The 21,428-nt window shown below is 36.5% G+C and overlaps 1 protein-coding gene across 4 annotated transcripts in view; it reads right to left on the reverse strand.

Annotated features, from left to right (window-relative positions):
* FBXL4 (F-box and leucine rich repeat protein 4) overlaps positions 1–21,428 on the reverse strand; it is a 66,449-nt gene that overhangs the window by 38,445 nt on the left and 6,576 nt on the right. For 2 of the 4 annotated variants that reach the window (XM_054569738.1, XM_054569739.1), the window contains 3 exons: positions 13,438–13,545; positions 12,229–12,812; positions 3,711–4,056 (listed from right to left, as the gene is read on the reverse strand). In XM_054569738.1, the coding sequence (XP_054425713.1) occupies positions 3,711–4,056; positions 12,229–12,740 (858 nt within the window). In that variant the 5' untranslated portion in view covers positions 12,741–12,812; positions 13,438–13,545. Of the gene's footprint in view, positions 1–3,710; positions 4,057–12,228; positions 12,813–13,437; positions 13,546–21,055; positions 21,131–21,428 lie in introns of those variants that run through there. The other 2 variants (XM_054569740.1, XM_054569741.1) reach the window with 2 other exon arrangements.

A 21,428-nucleotide genomic window follows, 5' to 3' on the forward strand; every position in this document is an offset into this window, starting at 1 on the left:
CTTTTTTGAGTGCAACACAAAGGGATGAAGTGTTAGTCAGCATGCCAGTATTATTCATTATTGGTAGATAGTCTTACCCATGTTACAGCCCATATTAGAGTATATTACCAGAATTATTTTTCTGCTTAAACTGGGAGATTAAGCCCTTTTTGTCTCTGCTCTTTCCCCACTTGATGCCTTAACCAAATATGGTAAAGTTTTCTCATCTCTCATCCTATGGTCATGGTTCCACTGAACAGATAATGGTAAAGGAATATCAAAGACCAAAACCAGCGGGCACTGTAACTTACTCTCTGCAGCAACGCCACTAACTACATCCTTTTAATGCTTTCTATACATTAGATTCCTACCACTTTGCTTTTAAAACTATCTCATATTTGTCCTGAGTGCCTTTCATAACTTGTGTTCCTCCGTGCAATTCTTAGATGTTAGTATTCCCAAGATTCTATTCTCGGTCCTTTATTCACACTTCACAGTTTCAATGGTCAATTTCATCTACCACGGTGTCCCTCCTCTCTCTCAAGTAGACTCTCTCAAATGTAAAATCAGACCTTCCTCCTGAGTTTCAAACTCAGATAGCAACTGCCTACTATCCTTAATCAGACAAGCCTGCTTTGATAAATCACAGGCACCTCAAAGTCAACGTACCCTTCCCAGCTTCACCCACTGTTTTATGATAATGGCATGTCCATCCACTGAGTCATTCCAACCAGAAATTTAAAGTCCCTCTGATGTTCTGTTTCACCTCCATATTCACTAGTTGCCTTTGATTTCTACCTTCTGCATCTCTAGAGTACTTCTCCCACTCATCTCCTTTTCAAAACTTCCAATACTCAGGGCTTCATCATTTCTTGCTCTAATTACTGCAGCACCTTCCCAACTTGTTTTGCTGCCTCCCACCCGATCTCCTTTTGGTCTATTCTTCATTTACCAACAGAGTACTCTATAACAGAAGTCTCTTGTTATTCCCTTTTTAAAATAAATAAAATAAAGACTTCAGTGTTTCCCTACATATGAAAGACAAAATTTACATGATGCCAAACACCTGGGCAATTTTCTAATTGTGGGCCAAAGCATGTGCAAAAATGCCTGCACGTTACGGATAGTTCCTGGAATGCTAGCTATTATTCCCCACGTTCTCTCCCATTTAAAAAAAAAAAAAAAAGCCTAGGAGGAGTACAAAAGAACACAAGAAAGTGAGTGTGAAATTATTACAGGTATAATCCTGGACCTGCTCTCATTTTTTTTAACCAGAAGTGAATTATTTATAATATCTGAAGTACGTATGACTCTCCCAACTGACTTTGCTGTGTATTGGAGAAACACAGAAGCTTGAGGACACTGGCTGAAGGGACAGAATGCAAACCTCTTGGTAAAGCCCACAGAGACCTCTGTGAATGAAAAAGTGGAAAAGGATGAATTTTGTTTCCAGCTGAAGGATGAGATGACAATGGCAGGAATCACAGATAACATTCACAGTGTTTCTCTGCTACTGTATCCTCATTTGAACCCTGAAAGTGAAGGGTGGGAACCAAAGGCCTTCTCTTGTCTGTCAGAGTCTCTCCAGATGCGGTCTCAGGTAGAACTTAAGAAATGAGTGTTTAAAGGTCTTCCCCACATTCCTTACTTGTGTCTCTGCAGTGAGTTCTTAACAGGGACTCTTGAATTTGAAAAAAACGCTGAAGGCTTTCCATATTCCCCAGATTCGTAAGATTTCTCTCCAGTGTAAGAAGAAATGTCTCCTAAAGACAAAGGTTACAAGCTTTCCACAGATCTTCTCTTCACAAGGCTTTCTTGCCCATAGGAATTTTCCCATTTCTGTAAGATAGAGTGTTCAAAGAAGAGGTCCCTTCCCATATGGCCTCTTTAGGCATTCAGTATTTTGAGAATAAAGTTTTATGATACAGCAGAGTAGGCTGTGCACTGACATGGGTAGGATGTCCCAGTCATTGCCATCTACGTGAATAGAGTCCTGTGGAGTTCTGAACGGAGGCAGCCCTGAGCTTGCATCCAATTTCATCTCTTGCAGCTTCTGCGATCGAATCCTGTTCCAGCCATACTGAAATGCTGCACTTCCCAAACTGGCCACTCAGTTTCACTTCTTACCTTTGCACATTCTCTTCCCTCTCCTGAACTTCCTCTCAGTTGCTCATTTAAATACTATGTGTCAAGTATTTTGACAGGTCTGGACAAAATTCAATAAACTGTTTAAAATATATTTGCTGAATTTAAATTTCTATTTTGTAGTTTTAGGATATGGGTAAGAATCAAGGAAGTGATTTAGTTTCCTCCAGATGTACTGCTCTCTCTTGGGAACCCCTGGGGAACAACTGTCACTACCCCATGCTCCTTCTTCCCCAAGTCAACTCTTCCTACATCTTCCTTCTTCCTCCTTCTTCCCTCCTCCCTCCTCCCGCTAAGGGCCAGAGGGTCTTGTCTATTCTGTGAAGCTTCCTTTCCATAACACAAAACTGGACCTAGAAAGCCTGGGATGGATCCTGGTCCCATGGCTTATTGACTGAATTATCTTGGATTCTTTAATTAATCTTTATGTGGCAACTTTAGCTACTTCATAGGATGTACCATAGCATTTTAACTGTAAAATGTTGTACAGGCATTATGGTTACTGATTAGCATTGGAGAGGCTATCTTACTGTTCCATGCATGGTAAGCTACTTGTTTTTACGATGAAAACTGAAATACCCACCAATTTGGAAGGAATATAGTCTGAATTGGTTAAAATTTGAGGTTGTAAATTTTTCCTTTAAATTTTTTATTATTCTTTTTTAAAGATTTTATTTATTTTTAGAGAGAGGGGAAGGGAGAGGGGAAGAGAGGGAGAAAGGGAGGGGAAAGAGAGGGAAATACACATCAACGTGTGAGAGACAGGTGGAATGGATCCATTGCTCCTACATGCCTTGTTATCAGATGCTCCCAGCTGGGGACAAGGCCCACAACCCAGGTATATGCCCTGACTGGGAATCAAACTGGAGACCTTTCAGTTCCCAGGTCAGCACTCAATACTCCAAGCTACACCAGCCAGGGCAATTATATTATTTTCAGCTCTCAGCAGGGGACAGGAATGCCAGGCCCCACCCCTACCCCAGAGGGAATGCTACTGGCATCAGATGTCTGGGAGCCATGGATGTTAAATATATACAGAAATGCCCCTGTAGAGGCTCACTGAAAACAAGACTTTATGTAAAGGCACTCTGTGCCTGCCTCGAGCAAAAATTAGAGCTACTTAAAAGAATAAGAATAGAGTTGGTACAGAAAAATAAACGACATTGAGAGAAACTGTGGACTATTAAATAGAACAAGTATTCCTCTTGAAACCTTATTAATCCTCTTATTTTTAATAGCAAATCATCTTTAGCATAAAGTTAAGCACATATTACTCATATTTACATTGTGTAATTATGAATTAGAGTATAATTTTTGGTTTAGGTATTTCAGTTATTGTTAATCAGTGATATAAAAACATATATTTAATAGTTTATTAAACTATTATTAAAATTAATCCAAAACCAAAGTGGTGAAATTACTCAACATAATTTTGTCTAGTTTTTCCAAAATGAAAATATACATCAGGTTATGTACACCTTACCAATGCTTCTATTTCTTCAGTATCTAGGAAAACAAATATTAACATGTAAACTTTTAAAAATTAGTGTTATATCCAATATTGCTACTGAATATATTTGGCTTACCTCATAAGGTAGTTTGTCAAAATATCCATTATTTGGCCCAGCCCTGAGGGCAGTGCTAAGCTTTTTGTTAAGATTGTCCATTCCACAACCATCCTTTTCTTCATAGTCTTCTTCTTCTAGATCATTCATGTCAATAACTGAAGTCTTGAGAGAAAGCACTGGCTTGTCCTTCGTACCATGTAACACAACTGCATCTAATTCAGTGTAATAATCCAGAAGAGAACTATTTACTTCCAGCCGTATAAGATTTGTGGGAAAATTTATCTGCTTAATACAAGGTTTAAACTGGCGAGCCTGGGAAGCATTCACCTTCGTAGGTCTCTCTGACCAAAGAATCTCCCATCTGCTAAAGAAAGAAACTTCCCTATAATACAGTTTAGAATGAGTTTCACTGTTACCTTAAGGCTATGTCCCATGCCCAATATGTTACAGTGTGAAGCAAAGGCATTAAACAAGGCGAAGAGAACCAAACACAAGTATAGTTTCCAGAACATGAAAAAAAACCTTAAGAACTAAATGGCATAGACCTTATTACAATACTTTAATATTTTTACTACTTCAATTACTTTTACAATTCCCAAGAAAGTCCTTCCTGGCAGATTTCATATTAAAAACTAGAAAGGTAGTTAGCTATATAGGAAGGACAACACTCAGTTTTACTTAAAAAAAAAAAGGCAAACCCAAACTAAGAATAAAGCACATAGGATAAAGCTCTGCTGTGTGCATGTCTTCAGTCAACTGAAAACTACACTGATATCTTGCCTCACAAAGGTCTACTTTTCTAGCTTTTCCATTTCTGTTATTACTGTCATACAAAATCAAAATTTCACTTTGATTTTTAACCCACTCATTGTTTTTTCAAAATTTTCATGAAATTGTCTCTTGTCTATGTCCTTCTTCTAAATTTCCATTATTGTCCCCTTTTAGTCATCCTTGTACCCTCGGTACCTAACAAAAATCTAATACATAACAGGTAAATAACATTTTCTCCTATTCCTCAAAAATGAACTCCTCTTTTCCAGCCAAATTAAACATTACTTTCCAAAAAATAAACTTATTTCTACTTCTGTGTCTTTGTTCATGTTGTCTCCCCTGACTGAAATACCCAACCTACAAATCATCCTATTCTTCAAGACCCAACTCATATTCTATCTCTTCCTGTATCTTCTTATAAAACAATTTTTCAAATTTATTTAAAGATTCCACATAACATAGCATCATTAGGCGTATATAATATTTTCACATATATGCCGTAAGTACTCATTTCTTTAAGGCTGTTTCTTAACATATCAAAGAAATTAGAAAAACAGAAAAAAATGCTCCAATAAACACCTTTCCTCTATTTCTAATTTAGATACTGTAGGTAGCAGAATTTTTTAACAAAGATTCTATGTCAAAGACTAAGAATATTTTTAAGTCTCTTAGTACATACAACAAACTACTTTGCCAATAGTATATAAAAATGACCACTGAAACAATTACTTTTAAAAATAATCTCTAATTTCATAGTGAGCCATGCTTCTCTGTATGACCTAATTTATAATTCACTGATCACTAATAACACTTAAAATGTTTTATACACTTATTAACCACATGAGGATTTTCCCCTACAATATATTACCATTTCATTTCCTTGGCCCAAAGATCTATTGAGATCTAAGTAAAAACTGATTATGGCAAGTGTTTAGGAAACTGAAAAAGACAAAAGAAAGTGAAACTGAGGGAAGAAATCTGAGCCCAAACTATGGAAGTCATCAACACACAGGTATCCTGATGATCTTTAGGCTAAGATGGGATCAAAAAGGGCATACAGCACCAATCTCAGGAGAATGGAGAAGGTAAGTATGGTAATTTCCACCTTAACGAATAAAAGCACAAGGCAGAAGCTCAATGGGGATTTTAGTAAACATATCATTAATCATAACAGTAGGAACTTCTGCAGTTTCTAGAACCTTTATAGTCACCCCACATTTGCTGGTTTCATTGATTTCCTACTGAAAATTAAGAATAAAACTAATCAAACATTAGAGCTTCTAAGTATTTGTATTTGGAGACAACATGAAAGTAGGAAGAGATTGTTCCCACTCTAAAACCAATCTTGGGAGGCAGAGGTAGAATTCTAAGGCATAGAGTAGGTTGTGGCAGGTTTAAAGAGGAAAGGAAAGCAGACTGGGTATCTTCCTCTTCCTGTGACAAAGTAGAAAAGCAAACGTGGAATGCTAGTCTAGACCTAAAGTGATCCTAAAGTTTAACTGCAAAAGTCTTGAGGGTTCTTAACAATGGAATTGATTTGAACACTCTAATGTAAATCCATGCAGGTAAATAGAGATAACCATATAGGTACAAGGGAACAGAAGTATCAAACATTTAAAACCATGTTAGTGGGAAAATGCATTCCTAATTCTGGACAGTATAGTTCCAAGAATCATGAAGTAAATGGCAGAATGCATGAGAAAATTCAAACATTGGTTTTACTCATCCTTTTTTTGGCTACAGCAAAATGACATCAGATGATGCTGGAAGAACGACTCATGTCCAAGAAACAAGGACCATAACTGCCTATACTGGCTCACAGTACATGTGGACTAAATCGGCCTATTTTTCAGCTTCAATGAGTTTTTATGAGGCTTATCAGAAACACTGAAACTGTAATATAGAAATTACCTCTGCCAGGTCCTCTGCAATAAATAAACACATGAACATGTTCTTCAGGTATAGCTTGATTTGCAGTATAACATAAATTACATTATAAAATCACAAATATAAGCCTAAAGAAAAGCACTGATTAGAGCAGAAATAAGTTATTTTAATAATGTATTAATCAAAATAGTCACAGTGACTAAAACAGTCACTATATTGTGACAATAGTCACAATACTGTCAATAATATTGTAATAACTATGTATTATGCCAAGTGGGTATTAGCAATATCAGGGGAAAGCTCTGTAAAGTATATGATTGTCAAACCACTATGTTGTACACCTGAAACTAATACAAAATAATATTGAATGTAAACTGTAATTGAAAAATAAAATTTAAATAAAAAAATAATGTATTAGTTCTCTCTATCTACCTTGTAGAATATACAAGGTTAAAATGATGCTTTACTTTTATTTTTTTTAATATTTAAAAAATTGATTTGGGGGTATCTGAATCAAAGTGAATTTTTGCTTAAAAGTCCATGGTAGAACTAGAATATATTATTTCTTTTTAATTTATTCTTATTGTTGTTCAAGTACAGTTGTCTTCATTTTCCTGCCACCACTTTCCCCTGCCCCACCCACCCCCACCTCCGACCCTGAGTCTTTCCCCACTTTGGCTTTGTCCATGCATGGGTCCTTTATACATGCTCCTTGACTTGACTTTTAGAATATATTATTTCAAAGTTAGAAAGAGAAAGGTATCTATTTTAGCAAACAAGAATATGACAATATCTTTCTATTCTAGAGAAAGAACGCCAGAATCTTAAAAACTAGTGAGAACAAGCAAACAACTGTAAACAAATGTGCGTATGTGCACACACAGATACACATATACACTTTTCTATGAGAAAGACCAATTTTTTAAATCCTCTAGCCCCGGGACAGAGTTGATGTGTGATTAAGCTGCTTGAAGCCATGGCCTTTGTAGTCTGTGCATTAATGTACTACATATGCTCATACACTGTATTTATCTACTGGACAAATTTGCCAAACTCTAATGTTCTATGTAAGTATTCTTAGTGTTCTAAGTCAGTATCACACATGCAAAGCCAGCTTGGAATCCCTCTTCAGGCTCTGCTTCGTTCTGCACCTGGAGCATTAATCCTTGGATGATAACCATCAGACTCTCTCCACCGGAACACTCATTTCTCCTTGTGTCGGCTTGTGCAACATGCCTTCTATGTGTCCAGTGGCTGGAAACAAAGCAACAAGCCACTCTGCAACTGCTGACCTGTTGTTACCCCAGTGAGAATGTCTACAGCTTACTGAAAGCAGCAGGTAGGTAAGAGAGGAAAAGAGATGTTAATCAATGGAAACCCAAGAAAACAAGTTTTCTAATGTAGGTTGGAAGCCAGGCACATAAATGCAAAAAGTTTCCCTGTAATCAAAATTTCTCCTGGTTAGTAAGCATATCTAGTAGCCAGCACAAAGAAAGTTCTCTTACCAACACCATTCTATTTCACCACATGAACAGTAAAGCAACGAGAATAAGGAAAAAGTATTCTGATGGGTGTACCTACTCACTTCCCTGCTTCCCCAGCCCTTCTCTAATTGGAACTAACAAACTGGCATCCGCTTTAACAAAAATCAACCAGTAAAGGGTCTGGTCAATTGTGACTTAAATGGCCAAATCATGCTTGCTGGCCCACAAAGTCAAGGGGACCAGACCATGACCAATTTGTGAAATTGTTGCTTAATTAGGCAACTCCTTTTGGCAACAAATTCTCCCTACAACAGCCACTTTCTTTTCTCCTTGCTTTTTAAACTTCAGTATTATATGGTTAAAATGCTTTAAACACACACACACAAAAAAAACACAAACAAAAAAAAACCTGAAAGAGATCCATACCACTAAATTTTAGCCCCAAATAACTTTATTCCAGTTTCTTCAATATGACAATTTGTCATTTTCTTACCTCCTCTGTATCTCTCTTCCCATGTGTAACTTTGTGCTAGCCTATTTTCTGCCTCTTACCCAAGTGCCCATTAAGATCTTATCCTCCTGGCCAGGACACTCTCTACTACCTTTTTAAAAATTTTCCCTTAATAGGGTACTCGGCAAGAAGTCAGAAGACACTGAGATCTTATAGAACTACCTATAACTTTCTACTTCACTCCTTGAACAAAGAAATGCAGGCAGATGAAATGGGGAAAGTTTCCTTCCAATTCTGAATGTTCTGGACTACAAGTCCATTTTCTGCAAACAAATTTCGGAGCTACTCCAATACACATTCCCATTTGCTAACTCCTAAGGTGGGCGTAAAACTGTGTGCTCAATTAATTATAGGCAGAATAGTCCAGTGCTACCCGAACAATAGTGAGTGATGAAGGTTTCCATGGCTAAATGTAAAAAATAAGGAATATATTAATATATACATAAAAGTATGCACATAAACACGTGTAAAATTGCCAACTGTTCTTTTTTTGAGATTCTGATCATCCTAACTTCTCAGTATTAACTGAGGTCTTAATATGAGATGAGAGTGATAATAAATGATGTTGGTATTTCATTTGCTTGCCTTTTTAATGTATGTTTATTTAGCAAATAATCTGACAACCCTGTATCAGTTCTCTAATTTTTATTATCATTACTATTATGTTCACTGATTTATCGTAGCTGACTTTTCCAACCTGTGCTCCATTTAGATCTACTGGTCAGTTCTTTGGGCCCATCCTTCAGATCTGCTTGCTTCACTAAGGGCTTCCACCTGCAGCCTTATTCAGAGAACTACCTCTTCATCCAGAGTGCGGCATGTGCCTGAAAGATTTCCATGCCCATAGCCCATAGCCCATAGCCCATAAGCCCATAGCCACGGCAGAGAGCTGCAGGAGTGTAAGAGCCCACCTCTCTAGCAACTCTGCCTTCAGGCAGACTGGGACTACACACAGAAAACTGCATCCTTGCCTGACTTCCTCCCTTCCCCAAAGTACTTTCCCCACTCTCATACAGGTCTCTCCAAGGAGCATTCCCATAACAAATCATTTACATAGGAACAGTCTTCTCAAGGTCTGCTTCTGGGAAACTGGATCCAAGGGCTCTATGGATCCCAAAGTCTGGAAACCACTACTTTAGATCTTAACAATAGCATTCCTGTGCTAGTAGCCCTTCAATAGTCTGTTTTCTACACTCTTGGACTTTCACTTCTTCAGACACCAAGATCTCAGCTCATGATTTCATCTTTGCATGTGCTCTTCTCCCTCTACCTTTCCTATCCAAACTAAACCCTCCCTGAACCCTCAGGTCTCAAAGTCACTTCCTCAGGGAAAACTTCTCTGAGCCCCTTAAGTTATTAGGTTCTTCCCTCCACCAACATACGTTCCCTATAATCTCACAGTTCCTTTCCAGGCTGGCCTATAAAACTCAAAGAACACAAGTCAAGTTTGTCTGACTCTGTTTTGTTCCCAACATGAACTGGCAGAACAATCAATGTTTCTGTCTGTCCAAAGAAATTGCAAAATGTTAACAGTTACTGAATCTGGGCAGAAGAAATGTAAAGTTTTTTTTCCCTGTATATTTTCTTTTTTGGTATTTCTTAACAAGCTTTTTAAACAATGAAACATCTACTGATTTCATAATCAGTAAAATTTAAAAAGGTCCTTTTTTATTCTGCAATAATAAATGTTGACTAGATTCTTTCTCTCCTAAAATATAATGGTATTTTCTGTAAAATAAAGCTAAACATCAGTTAGGCGCATTAGAGATCACTGTAAATAAAGTTGTTACTTTAGTCACAATCATGCACTAGAGCTCTCACCTAGGAACCGAAGAGCATAACTTATACTCAAAATCAGTTATGCACACATTAAGTTTTAAATTAGAGGAAAGACATTACATGTTTCATAGATTTCATCCCCAAATTTGTTCAGCATTTAATGAAGAAAGTGCGTAACTTTGTAGGAAAGAAGCAAAGAATGACAGCCCAATAAATCAATTCTCAAACAAGAAAGGATCCTGCTCAAAGCACTTTTTTTCCTCTCAGAAAAAAATCTGTATATTAAAAGGTGCTGGTTTTCCATGTTTAAAGTAATTTGATTCATTAATAACATTGCTCACAATGAATTATCAAGGTAGTTCTGAGAAGAACAAGTAAAAATTACACCAGCAGTCTCCAGCTTGAGTTAAGCTCTGTATTTGTTTCCTGGTGGGCTGGGCGGTGTCCCTTAGAGTTGAGGGAACTGGGACTTCAGGGAAGCACCATGTTAGGTGGCAGCCGATCACTGCCCCACTACTCCTCCACTGGCAGCTGGGCTCCTACAGTTTAACGGGTGACAACCAACTGCTCTGGGGCCAGAATAGACTCCTAAGGGCAGGGTTTTTTTGTCTGTTTTGTTCACTATTGTATCCCCAGTACCTAGAACAATGCTTAGCACATGGTAGACACACAAATATTTGATGAATAAAATAATAATGCTATAAAGATCTAAAAAGTTATAAATCAATAAGTAATAGAAAATGGGCAAATAATATGTTCAGATAGCTGAAGGAGAAGAAAATATCAACAGCTTTTGAACATGTAAAAATATTCAACCTCAGAAATAAAATAATTTTAACTTAAAATTAGCATGAGATAACATTTTTTATTTACCAAATTGACAAAAATATTAAAATGTATTAATACACTCTATTGGTGGAGCTTTGGCAAAACATGTGTACACATTCATTGTTATTAGAAATACAAATAGGCAGAGCCTCTTTGGAGGGAGAGTTGACACTATACTGAAATTACAAATACACAGACCCTTGGCTCAACAATCCGGAGAATTTATTGTGCATGTGCACACAAGTACGCTTATAACAGCAGAAGTATGGAAACAATTAAGTATTCATCGATAGGGGCATTGTTAGTAAGTTGAGGTACATATACACTGTGCATTACCTGCAAATGTAGAAAAGAATGAGTAAGTGTTCTTTGCACTTATGTGAAAAGGTCCAATATAGTCCATTAAATGACACAAATAAGGTACAGAACAATATAAATAGTGTGCTTATATATGTGTATAAAGAAAATAAGAATAAATTTGTATTTGTTTGTCTTTGTATAAATAAACTCTAGAAAAAACAAGGGATGTGGATAAAAGTGGGGTGTTTTGTTTTGTTTTGTTTTTTAGGGAGGGAGAAGTCGGTCTCCCCCGTTCTGTGCCTACAGTAGGCACAAGGAGGACAAGATACATGCAAGACTACATTACACACTTTTAGGTTACTGAAATGTTAATATAGTGGTCAAATAACTGTATTTTAAAAAATAAGCAGGCTGAACTACACAAACAGGAGAGAGTGAGAGAGAAAGAAAGCGGGGCACTGCTGTGCAAACTAATGATGTAAATAAAGAGGCTTTTAAGGGGAATGCATGAGTTACTTAAAGCGTATTTATTTTTAAATGAATGTGTTTGTTATAAAAAACATTCACCTAATATTAAAGCTAATCTCCTAAGGACCTCCTAAAAGTATTTAAAAGCAGTAACATGATGCCTGTCTGAAAATGTTAGAAATCATATTTCCTCCTAACTTCTCAGATTTGCCCACATCCCAATTAGTTCAAATCATTCTTTTTGTTTATAGTAAATTCTGGGACACACAAATTTCACAATCTATGAGTATTATGGTGTGAGGTGTTATAGGTATGAAAAATGTTTTAAATCTTCATATGTGTAATCTTTTTTTCCTATCAGAAAAACTAAGAAAAATTTTAAAAATCAGACTTGTTTAAATTAAAAGAATGCTTCTAATAATAATAATAATTTTTAAAAAGCCCTGCAATATTAAAACAACCAAAACCTTTCAGGGATGTAACATAATCATTAAAAAATGAGTCTTACCTTACTTCAGCTAGTGGACTTGGGGAATAGGGGTTTGCAGAGCAAGCTAGAATTCTAATGACTGCTCCAGGATGATACGTCTCCAGAACATGAACAGCTGTAGGATACACCTGTTGTTCAAAAGTAAGTTCCACATAATCTTGGCTCTGAAAATTAGGCGGTGTCCTCTTGAAAGGCGAGGAAGCACTAGGACACTGATCCCACCATGTCCCGTAAGTTCGAAACACAGCTGTCTGAGTGAAGTCACCAGAACTTGGGAATACATTAGGTACACCTGCCAAATTCCACATTGTGTAGGACATACTATTCTCGCTTCCATAATGGGAACTAAAATCCACTACTTCTTTGGCATACTGGACCACCTCTGCATTCAGAGGGGAAGTCCGGCTGTTTGATTCTATAGTTCTATGGCTGTTCATCATTTCTCCTCTTGTAGCTGTCCTGGCTCGGCGCCGAAGGCATAGATAATAAAACATGGTCAGAACTGTTAACATGGGGAACACTGGTGACATCTAGATGTGAATTATGAAGCTTCAAAAGGTCAGGTGTCCTCTGTAAGATGCATGAACTCTTTGAAGGATGTTCTAAAAAATTGAATGACTCGATAAAGTAAAATAATTTAAATAAACAGAAAAATGCATGAAAATAAGATAATAAACAGGTTTTTTGCCCAATGTAATTTCCCAGAATGAAACAATATAATATGAATCTTTGGTATAATCTCCATAAGGTATTCTTAAGAAATCTAACTATTACAAGTGTATACAATTTTATGCTCTATCAAAAGCAAAACTAATATTATAAGGCAATAGAAGATGTATGACCCCAGACCTATTTTACACAAAATTATAATTATCCTTCGAGAAATAGCAAGTCCTTCAACTTTTAAAATTATTTAAAATATATAGTGAACTGTTAAAATACTGCTGTAAATCCAAGACTCTTAGGCATTTTATAATTTCACTTTTTAACCAAAGATTCCCTATTGTTAATTATTCATTATGTCCAAACATGCTAAGTACAGATTTCACATTATGGGAATACAGTTTTCTGGAGCTGACAGTTAATTCAGACCAACTAAATTAACTGCCTTACACATTACAGATGACCAGAGAGTGTTTAATTTATAACCCTTAGCATTATTTGTTAGGGCAGTCCACGGCTGGCTGGCATCTGGTGTGCTGCCAGCTATTCTTAGAAATCACTCACCCCCAGATAGAAAGGTCATAGGAAACGCAAAATTTGGCACTCATCCATGCGGCCTGAAAATTGCATGCTGATTTCAGGTACAGATGTTGATATGTGACATTCTTTTACCTGTAAGATAAAAATTTTAGAAAATATTCTGACTTCCAAATTAGGAAGCCAACTATCCCAAAAGATTTATCAGAGATAGACACAGAACTTTCAAACTGAACAAGTTACACTTTACTTTGTGGACCATTATGAAGAACTAATATATTGTGAATTTGATGAAAAAATATAAAAATATAATACTGAACCCTCTCTATATAGAGGTTGTAAACCCAGAGCTTATAGTTAAACTATACCAACAGATATTTTATTGGCACCATATAGTGTTTTTTAAAATTTGGACTAGTTTGCAACTTTTAACCGTCAAGAAGACCCCAGTTAGGAGAGGCCTGAGCTCTCTGGGTGGCTGCCACGGTTCCTGGCCAGCTCTACCAGTTTACAACCCCGGTCTGACCCCTGTCCACATGCAGTAGTTAGCCTCTTGTCTACACAAATAAGGAATCAAACATACTTATTTTTGTACCTGTAAAGTCTTAAGCTTAACTTCTCCTAAGTAAAATAAGAGGAATATACCAACTTTTCTTTAGTAGAGCAATGTGCTAGCCTTTCAAAACTTTAGGATAAGATTATAAATCATTATAACTTATGAAACACATAAGTAGGCTTATTTTTTGGTATCTGCTGGCATCACCTTTATATCAAATATATACCCTAGCTCCACCAGGGTCCACATAGGACGAAGTTTCTTGAAAAAGGGAATCTAGCCAAAGATCTTCATTTCTTTTCTTTTTTTAAGATTTTATTTATTTATTTTTAGAGAGAGGGGAAGGGAACGAAAAAGAGAGGGAGAGAAACATCAATGTGTGGTTGCCTCTTGCGCGCCCCTAACCGCGGACCTGGCCTGCAGCCCAGGCATGTGCCCTGGCTGGGAATCAAACCAGTGGACCTTTGTTTCACAGGCCAGCACTCAATCCACTGAGCCACACCAGCCTAGGCATAAGTCTAAAATAATTTAAAATTACCTAACAGCATTCTTTCTGCCTCTCAATCAATCCCAGGAAGACCCAAATACACTGAAATGCCTGAAAAATGTAACAAGTAAAACAGTAAATTAACAGCTGAGCTTGAAACAAGTGAAAAAAAATTCAGAGTTCAGAGAACAAAGAGGAAGTCAAAGAGCACAGCATAGGAGCTAAAGCTAATGTGGCTTATGGAACCAGCTACAGGCCCTAATAGTAGAATTTCTAACGCCCATGCAGAAATGTTATTTCAAGCTACAGATCACAGTTGGAAGTACCTTCATAAAGCTGAAACTCAGGAAAGATCACCCTATCCATGAAACCAGGGATATGAAAACAGCTCACTGGCCAGGAAGCCCAAAGAGACGTGACATGGACTTAGGCAATGAGGGGAAAAGTCACCAGAGTAAAATCAGAACCTTTTTAGGCACATACCATGCAAAAGAATGTGAGCCTAAATTCATAATACCTTCATGGTTTAGAATCCATACTCCATCCCCCAGTCAAAAAATTTAAAAAGAAGTAGTCCTGAACTGGTAGAACATTAGGAACCATTAGGGGCAGATGGTAAACCTTTTTGCAGGGAGGCTTCCACAACACAGTACAAAGAGTAAACACTTTTAAAAGATGTATCACAACAAAAACCTACAGACCACAAGAGAAAATGAGCCACAGTGAAGGCCAGTCCATAGGTAGACTCACTAAATGGAAGAACCTTTAACCTAAGAACAAGAAATACAGAACAATCCAAACAAGACTTTTCCTGGAGTAACAAAGCATTTATTAAAATGACTAAGGTGTTTCCATGATACATCAGCACATGTTCCTAGTGCTGATGTATCATGAATCAAATCAGATTCACCTCAGGACATAGAACACCAAGTGCAGAAGTATATATAGGTCATACAAATGTGGGGAAAAGTAATTAACTAGTATCACTTGCTTATGTAAGCATTTCATCCACAAGTATAAATCTGTCAAGAAAAGCATTTTTTTACAGCTGCACAAATCTCAAATCTTACACCAAAATTTCAAAGGATATGGCTCTCTCTTTCACCATATGTATTTTATTACAAAGGAGGCCCCCCCAGGTAAATTAAGAATGATAATTTGCCAAAGAAGTTACTTGGTCTCTTTCTTAAAAGAATGAAATAAATTTAAACTATAAAAATGAAATTTAGGAAATGAACAACAATGTATATGTATCCAAGTCAACTGACTGATCAGCTAATTTGGAAGACTGGATGTTTTATTCCCGTAAATCTTCAAGACGAGGACAGAATACCATCTGCCAAGGTGGGATGGATGAATTTGACCGTATGATCTTTGGATATTACCTCTCACTCTACAGTCTATAAATTGCTTCAATCAAGCTCTTTTCACTTTCTTTATAAAACTACATTAGAAAGTAAAAGTTTTACAAAACCAAAAAAATCTGCCAAATAAGATATCATCATTTACATGTACGTTCATAACTCTTGGCAAAAAAATTAAGACAAATTGTGAAAGTCAAATTCTATTTGACATACAAACCACAAACTTCTGAACTGTTTCCAGCCAGCTTTTACCATGTGGATTATGGGATAATATCAAGAGCTGCAAGAGTGTCATATCGGCAGTATCATTTTTAGGCTGTGTTAAAGTTAAATAAAATTTTGCTTTGAGGCAACATATATAAAAATGAGTTATAAACTGTCAATATATGCATTATATGTTCAAATATCTTCATTGTACAAGAGAAATGTAAATGAATGCTTTATTTTTTCCAACTACAAATAATAATCTTTCATTTTTTGTAAGATAGTTAAAAATGACAAAGAATTTTGTGAAAGCAAATATATTTATTCTTTTACAGCAACACTATTCCAAAAAACCTGATAAAATTAAAAATTTTTGAAAATAAACAAGGCACAGAAATTTTAATAGAAAATGTGTTAACTCATTGTTATTAACATCTTTAGCTGATTCTAAAGCCCCTTCCAGTCAACGAGGATGACACATAAACGAGTTTCGGAGTGGGGAAGAATACATGGAGAAGAAGGAAAATGCATAGCACTTTTCCTTGGGAAATGAGGCTGAGAAAGGAAGTGGAGGCATAACCTCAGCAATGACCAATGCTGAAGCCCAAACAGTCCATGTACTGTTTGGACTTCTGCCAAGGTGTGGAGGTGATTTGTGATAACCAACGAATATCCTAATGGGCAATAAACCAGTGCAAAGGATACAATAACTCTATTTTGTAAGGAGGATGGGATTCAAAAACAAAATTACTTTCCCCTCCTGGTGCAAATAAATAAATATTAGCCTGGTACACTAAATTTTTCCAAAACGGTGATTATGAAAATATACCTTTTGGGAGACATCTTCCTTTCCAGTTCATTCAAAACACTCCTTTAAAGATTCTTGTAACATATACAAATACTACATTCCATTTATCAAAATATCGTAATTAGGAATAGGGCGACCTTTACTTTATTAGCTGTTTAATCCAATCACTTATCTGCAATGATTATGTGGTGAAAAATTCTCGGCAACACACTGAACTTTTATATTAGCATAATCAAGGAAATAAAAACAATAGTCATTTTAACTTGTATCATGAGACTTTCATACTCTTTGGGAAACAACGTGCTTTATAGGACATGATTTTATTATAATACAACTTTGTCTTCAACTATGTCTTTCATATTACAAAATGCTTAACAAAGTTTAATACAATTACAGAGAAGGCAGTAACAGTGGAAAAGAGAAATTAAGAGGTACAGACAAGGGAGAACATATGTTTACTACTGAGATTTGAAGTGAGATGGGGAGTCGATGAGGCGGAGAGAAGCAGGATGGCAGGAACTGCAGAGAAGGTGGTTTGTGTTCGGCAGAGGAAAAGGAAGGAATGGACTTTTCATGAAATAAACAAAAGGAGGCAATGGGAGTGAACCTGAGCCAGGGCCACACAAAGGCTAGGTTCATAGTGTGATGAAGGAATCTGGAAAACGAGTTTAAAACTCAAAAGAGAATTCTCAACTTAAAGTGAAAAGACACAGAAAAGGACCAGCAATCAGGCAATGTCATATATTGAAGGCATCATAACACAATACTTACCTGCAAAATATCCCACAGAAACATGTCAATGAAGTGAAAGGAAAAAAAAGCATTTAGGCAGCTTTGCAGCACCGTACCAAAAGGTCATAGAGTGAATAATGTGGTACCAAATTAAAAAAACGACCAAACCTTATATGTTATTTCTGAATTCTGCTGCAACTGATCAAGAGACACTGTTTCGAGGAAAGGACTTTGCTCGTTGCGTCCAGAAATCAGGACATGGGAGAATGGAGGAAATGATCAATCAAGAAGAGTGGAATTACAGTTGAATTTAGTCCACAGCTGATGCTCATAAGCAACCATCTTTCCAGTCCCGCCCCCTCTGGGTTTCCACAGCAGCACAAGCTATTAAATCTCCTTCTACCTCTCGGCTGCTTCTCAGTCTCCTCCTGGGTCTTCTTCTCCATCATTCAAATGTATAGAGGCGCCAGTAAAGGAAGGCTGTCTTTCTGATGAAATGATACACCAGAACATTTCGCCAATCTTGGCACAAGCCTTCTCCCACCACACTTGCTGTATACCCACCAGAACTGCACCTGTGCTTTTCCACCGAGGCCGGGCTCCTCTGGAATGCCCTCGTATCCCCCAGTGTGGCATCCTCTCATCCATCCTTTAAGGTCAGGTTTAGACCTTATCCGCCACCTCCTTCTTTGCTCTTACATGTTGTGTGTCATTTCCTACATGTTGAGGTCATTTTCAACCCTAACAGACAATCCCCCAAGTTCAGAGAATGTGTCTTAATTATAACTACACCCTAGTACATGCCAATATATGCTCAATAAACATTTGTTCTGTTTTTTTAAAATTGTCAGAGTAGATGGTAGAAGATAATTAAAATAAGCACAGAAATAAAACCAGTGACTCTTCAAAATAAGGCACATGTAGTACAAAAAATGAAGCAAAAAAAGTTCCATATCTTGATACAGTGGAAAAGAGGGGAAAATGGATAATAAAAAATGAAACACAATAGGTGAGAATCAAATGTACGAACTTCTTTGAAGCCATTCGATAAGGAATCGTATACATATTGAAATTTTACTGTTCAAAGAGAAGGTAAAAAAAGTAGTAACTTCTCTCAGTATAAGAGCAGCCCCTGAATATGTAAAAGACTAGATTTTGGCCACAAAGAAACTCTGATTGAAATTAAAGAAAGATTCATAGAAGAGATGGTTGGAGAGTTAAAAGAAAACTATTTTCTCAAATACAATGATTTTTTTAACACTTCAAAACTGTGCTAAGACCATAGGGTGATTATGGGGAACTGGAAAAACTATGGATGAAAAAGAAATTCATCCACAGAACAAGAGAAAAGAGACAGCACAAGAAAAGCAATAATATAAGAGCAAGGATAACAAGACTGGTTGATACTGTTATTAGCAAAAGCATCTTTTTCCTTCATCATAATTATTTACATTTCAATGTACTATATCAGTGACTTTCAACCTTTTTCACCTCAGCACACACATAAACTAATTATTAAAATTGTGTCATACCAAAAACAACTTTTTGCCAATCTGACCAAAAATAGATATAATTTTGATTCACTCACACAGGACAGCTATTGTATTAGCTGTTGTCATTTTTTATTAAACAATCTAAAGAAAAAAGGTCAGTGCCTCTGACTAAATAGTCAGGCATTACCTGTTTTAAAAATTCTTGCTGCACACCAGTTGAAAATTGCTGTATTATATTGAAAAAATGTAACAGTGTCTGGGATGGAATGTATGATGACTTTATGTGCCTCTCTTCCTGTAAGCAAATTCTCCTCCAGTTGAAACATTTTTATTATGATTATAGTTTTTAATCAACAAGTTTCCAATATAGAATAAATAGGTAGACTCCTTAACTGAACCAGCAGGATGAACAGAGAACAGGGGTGAACAGAAGAATACAGCCTCCCATCCAGCTTTAAAGCTTCCTGGAATCCAGGTAAGTAAAGCAGAAGGAGGCGGCAGGGGGAAAAAAAAACTGTAAAGGCCGAGGAAAAAGCTTGAAAACCAGAGGCAAACAATACCTCTCTTCCAGGAATATACAAGAAGTATTGAAACACAGAGGGCACTTCAAAACGTCTGTTGACTTAATGAACAAATGGCGAGGACTTAGCAAGAAGTGCTAAAAAGTCAAACTAGGAATGGACTTGTCAGAAACAAGAGATAAGATTTAGAATTAATTTAAACTAGAAATTAATAATGGTTTCTGCAGAATGTTTTCTCTCTTTCCTAGACTTTCTTAAGCATATTTAAATTTATGAAACAGTACAGGGGCACTTTTAGAGCTGGCAGGGATGTTAATAATCTTTAGTAGCGAGAAAAAAGAATTGTCAATTTTTTTTTTTTTAAAACAAAGCAGAGCTGTAGGATAAGTGGATTGTGATTTTCTGATATAATAGATCTGGAAGCCTTCTTCCTGCCCAAGGTACTATATCACAAAGTGACAAGGAAGGGCATGTTTCTAATTACACAGTTATGATAATATGAAATACTTTTGATACAAATGTCACTATGATCTGACTAAATATGCTCTGACTATATATTTACCCTTTTCTTCACTGTTTAATGATGAGTAGAAATAAACCATCCAAATGGGAAGAACCGTGCAACTGGAATAATCCTAAATCATCAGCAGATATACAATTTATATTTAACTAAAACCTGGATTATTAAAAATTAGGGAGTCCTGGCTGGTGAGGCTCAGTGGATTGAGTGCCAGACTGAACCAAAGGGTCGCTGGTTCAATTCCCAGTCAGGGCATGTGCCTGGGTTGTGGGCCATGTCCCCAGTAAGGGGCGTGTGAAAGGCAACCACTCATTGATGTTTTTCTCCCCCTCTTTCTCCCTCCCTTCCCCTCTAAAAATAAATAAATAAAATCTTTTAAAAAAGAAAATAAAAATAAGGGATACTTGGTTGAGGATAATTTTAATGGACTCACTGAAGAGAGAAAAATATCTCCCTCTACCTACTAAAATTATAAAATATAAATTTACTTTAGCCCAATACTAGCCATACATTTGTGTACATTAAAATAAAGAGCATTTTACCTAATAAAAGTATACTAAATTTAGCTTTCCTAAGAAAAGTCCAAGCACAAGATCATAGGTATGTTGCTGCTAGCCATTCGAACTAAAAGAGTAATTAACTAAAACAGCACGTAATATTATTAAATTAGCTTTGGGGTATAATTTATGTTCCAAAAAATGTACTCCATTTTAAGTGTATGCTTCAGTGACTTTTGACAAAGGCATACACCAATGTAACCACCACCAGAACCAAGATACAGAACATTTCTATCAGCCCAAAAGCTGTCCTGGTGTCCCCTCCCAGTCACCCATCCACTCTCTGCGCCTAGTATAAGCTAATCTCCTTCCTGTCACTATAAATCAGACTGCCCTTTATTCTAGAGTTAGATATTAGTGAAATATGTATTCTTTCATGTCTAGTTTATTTTGCTCAGTGTACCTTTGAGATTTATCTCTGTTATGTATATCAGCCATTTGTTCCTTTTTACTGCTGAACCATATCCATTATATGGACATATCCATTCACCTGTTAATAAACATTTTAGTTGTTATTAGTGCCAAAATGTCTCCAAAATGACTGCAGCATTTCACATTTCTACCAGCAATATACAAGAGCCCTTTCTAGTTGTTCCACAACCTCACCAATAGTTAATATTGTCATGCATTAGCCATTGCAGAGGGTGGGTGTTGATATGTTGTGGTTTTAATTAGCAGTTATCAGTTGACTAGTAACGCTATGGAACATGTTTTCATCACCTTATTTACCATTTGTACCTTCTTTAGTGAAATGTCTATTTTGCCCATTTTTAAAA

Source organism: Pteronotus mesoamericanus, unplaced genomic scaffold (genome assembly GCF_021234165.1).
Source record: "Pteronotus mesoamericanus isolate MK-2021 breed Mesoamerican mustached bat unplaced genomic scaffold, CSHL_Meso_final contig_20, whole genome shotgun sequence".
Lineage (NCBI taxonomy): Eukaryota > Metazoa > Chordata > Mammalia > Chiroptera > Mormoopidae > Pteronotus > Pteronotus mesoamericanus.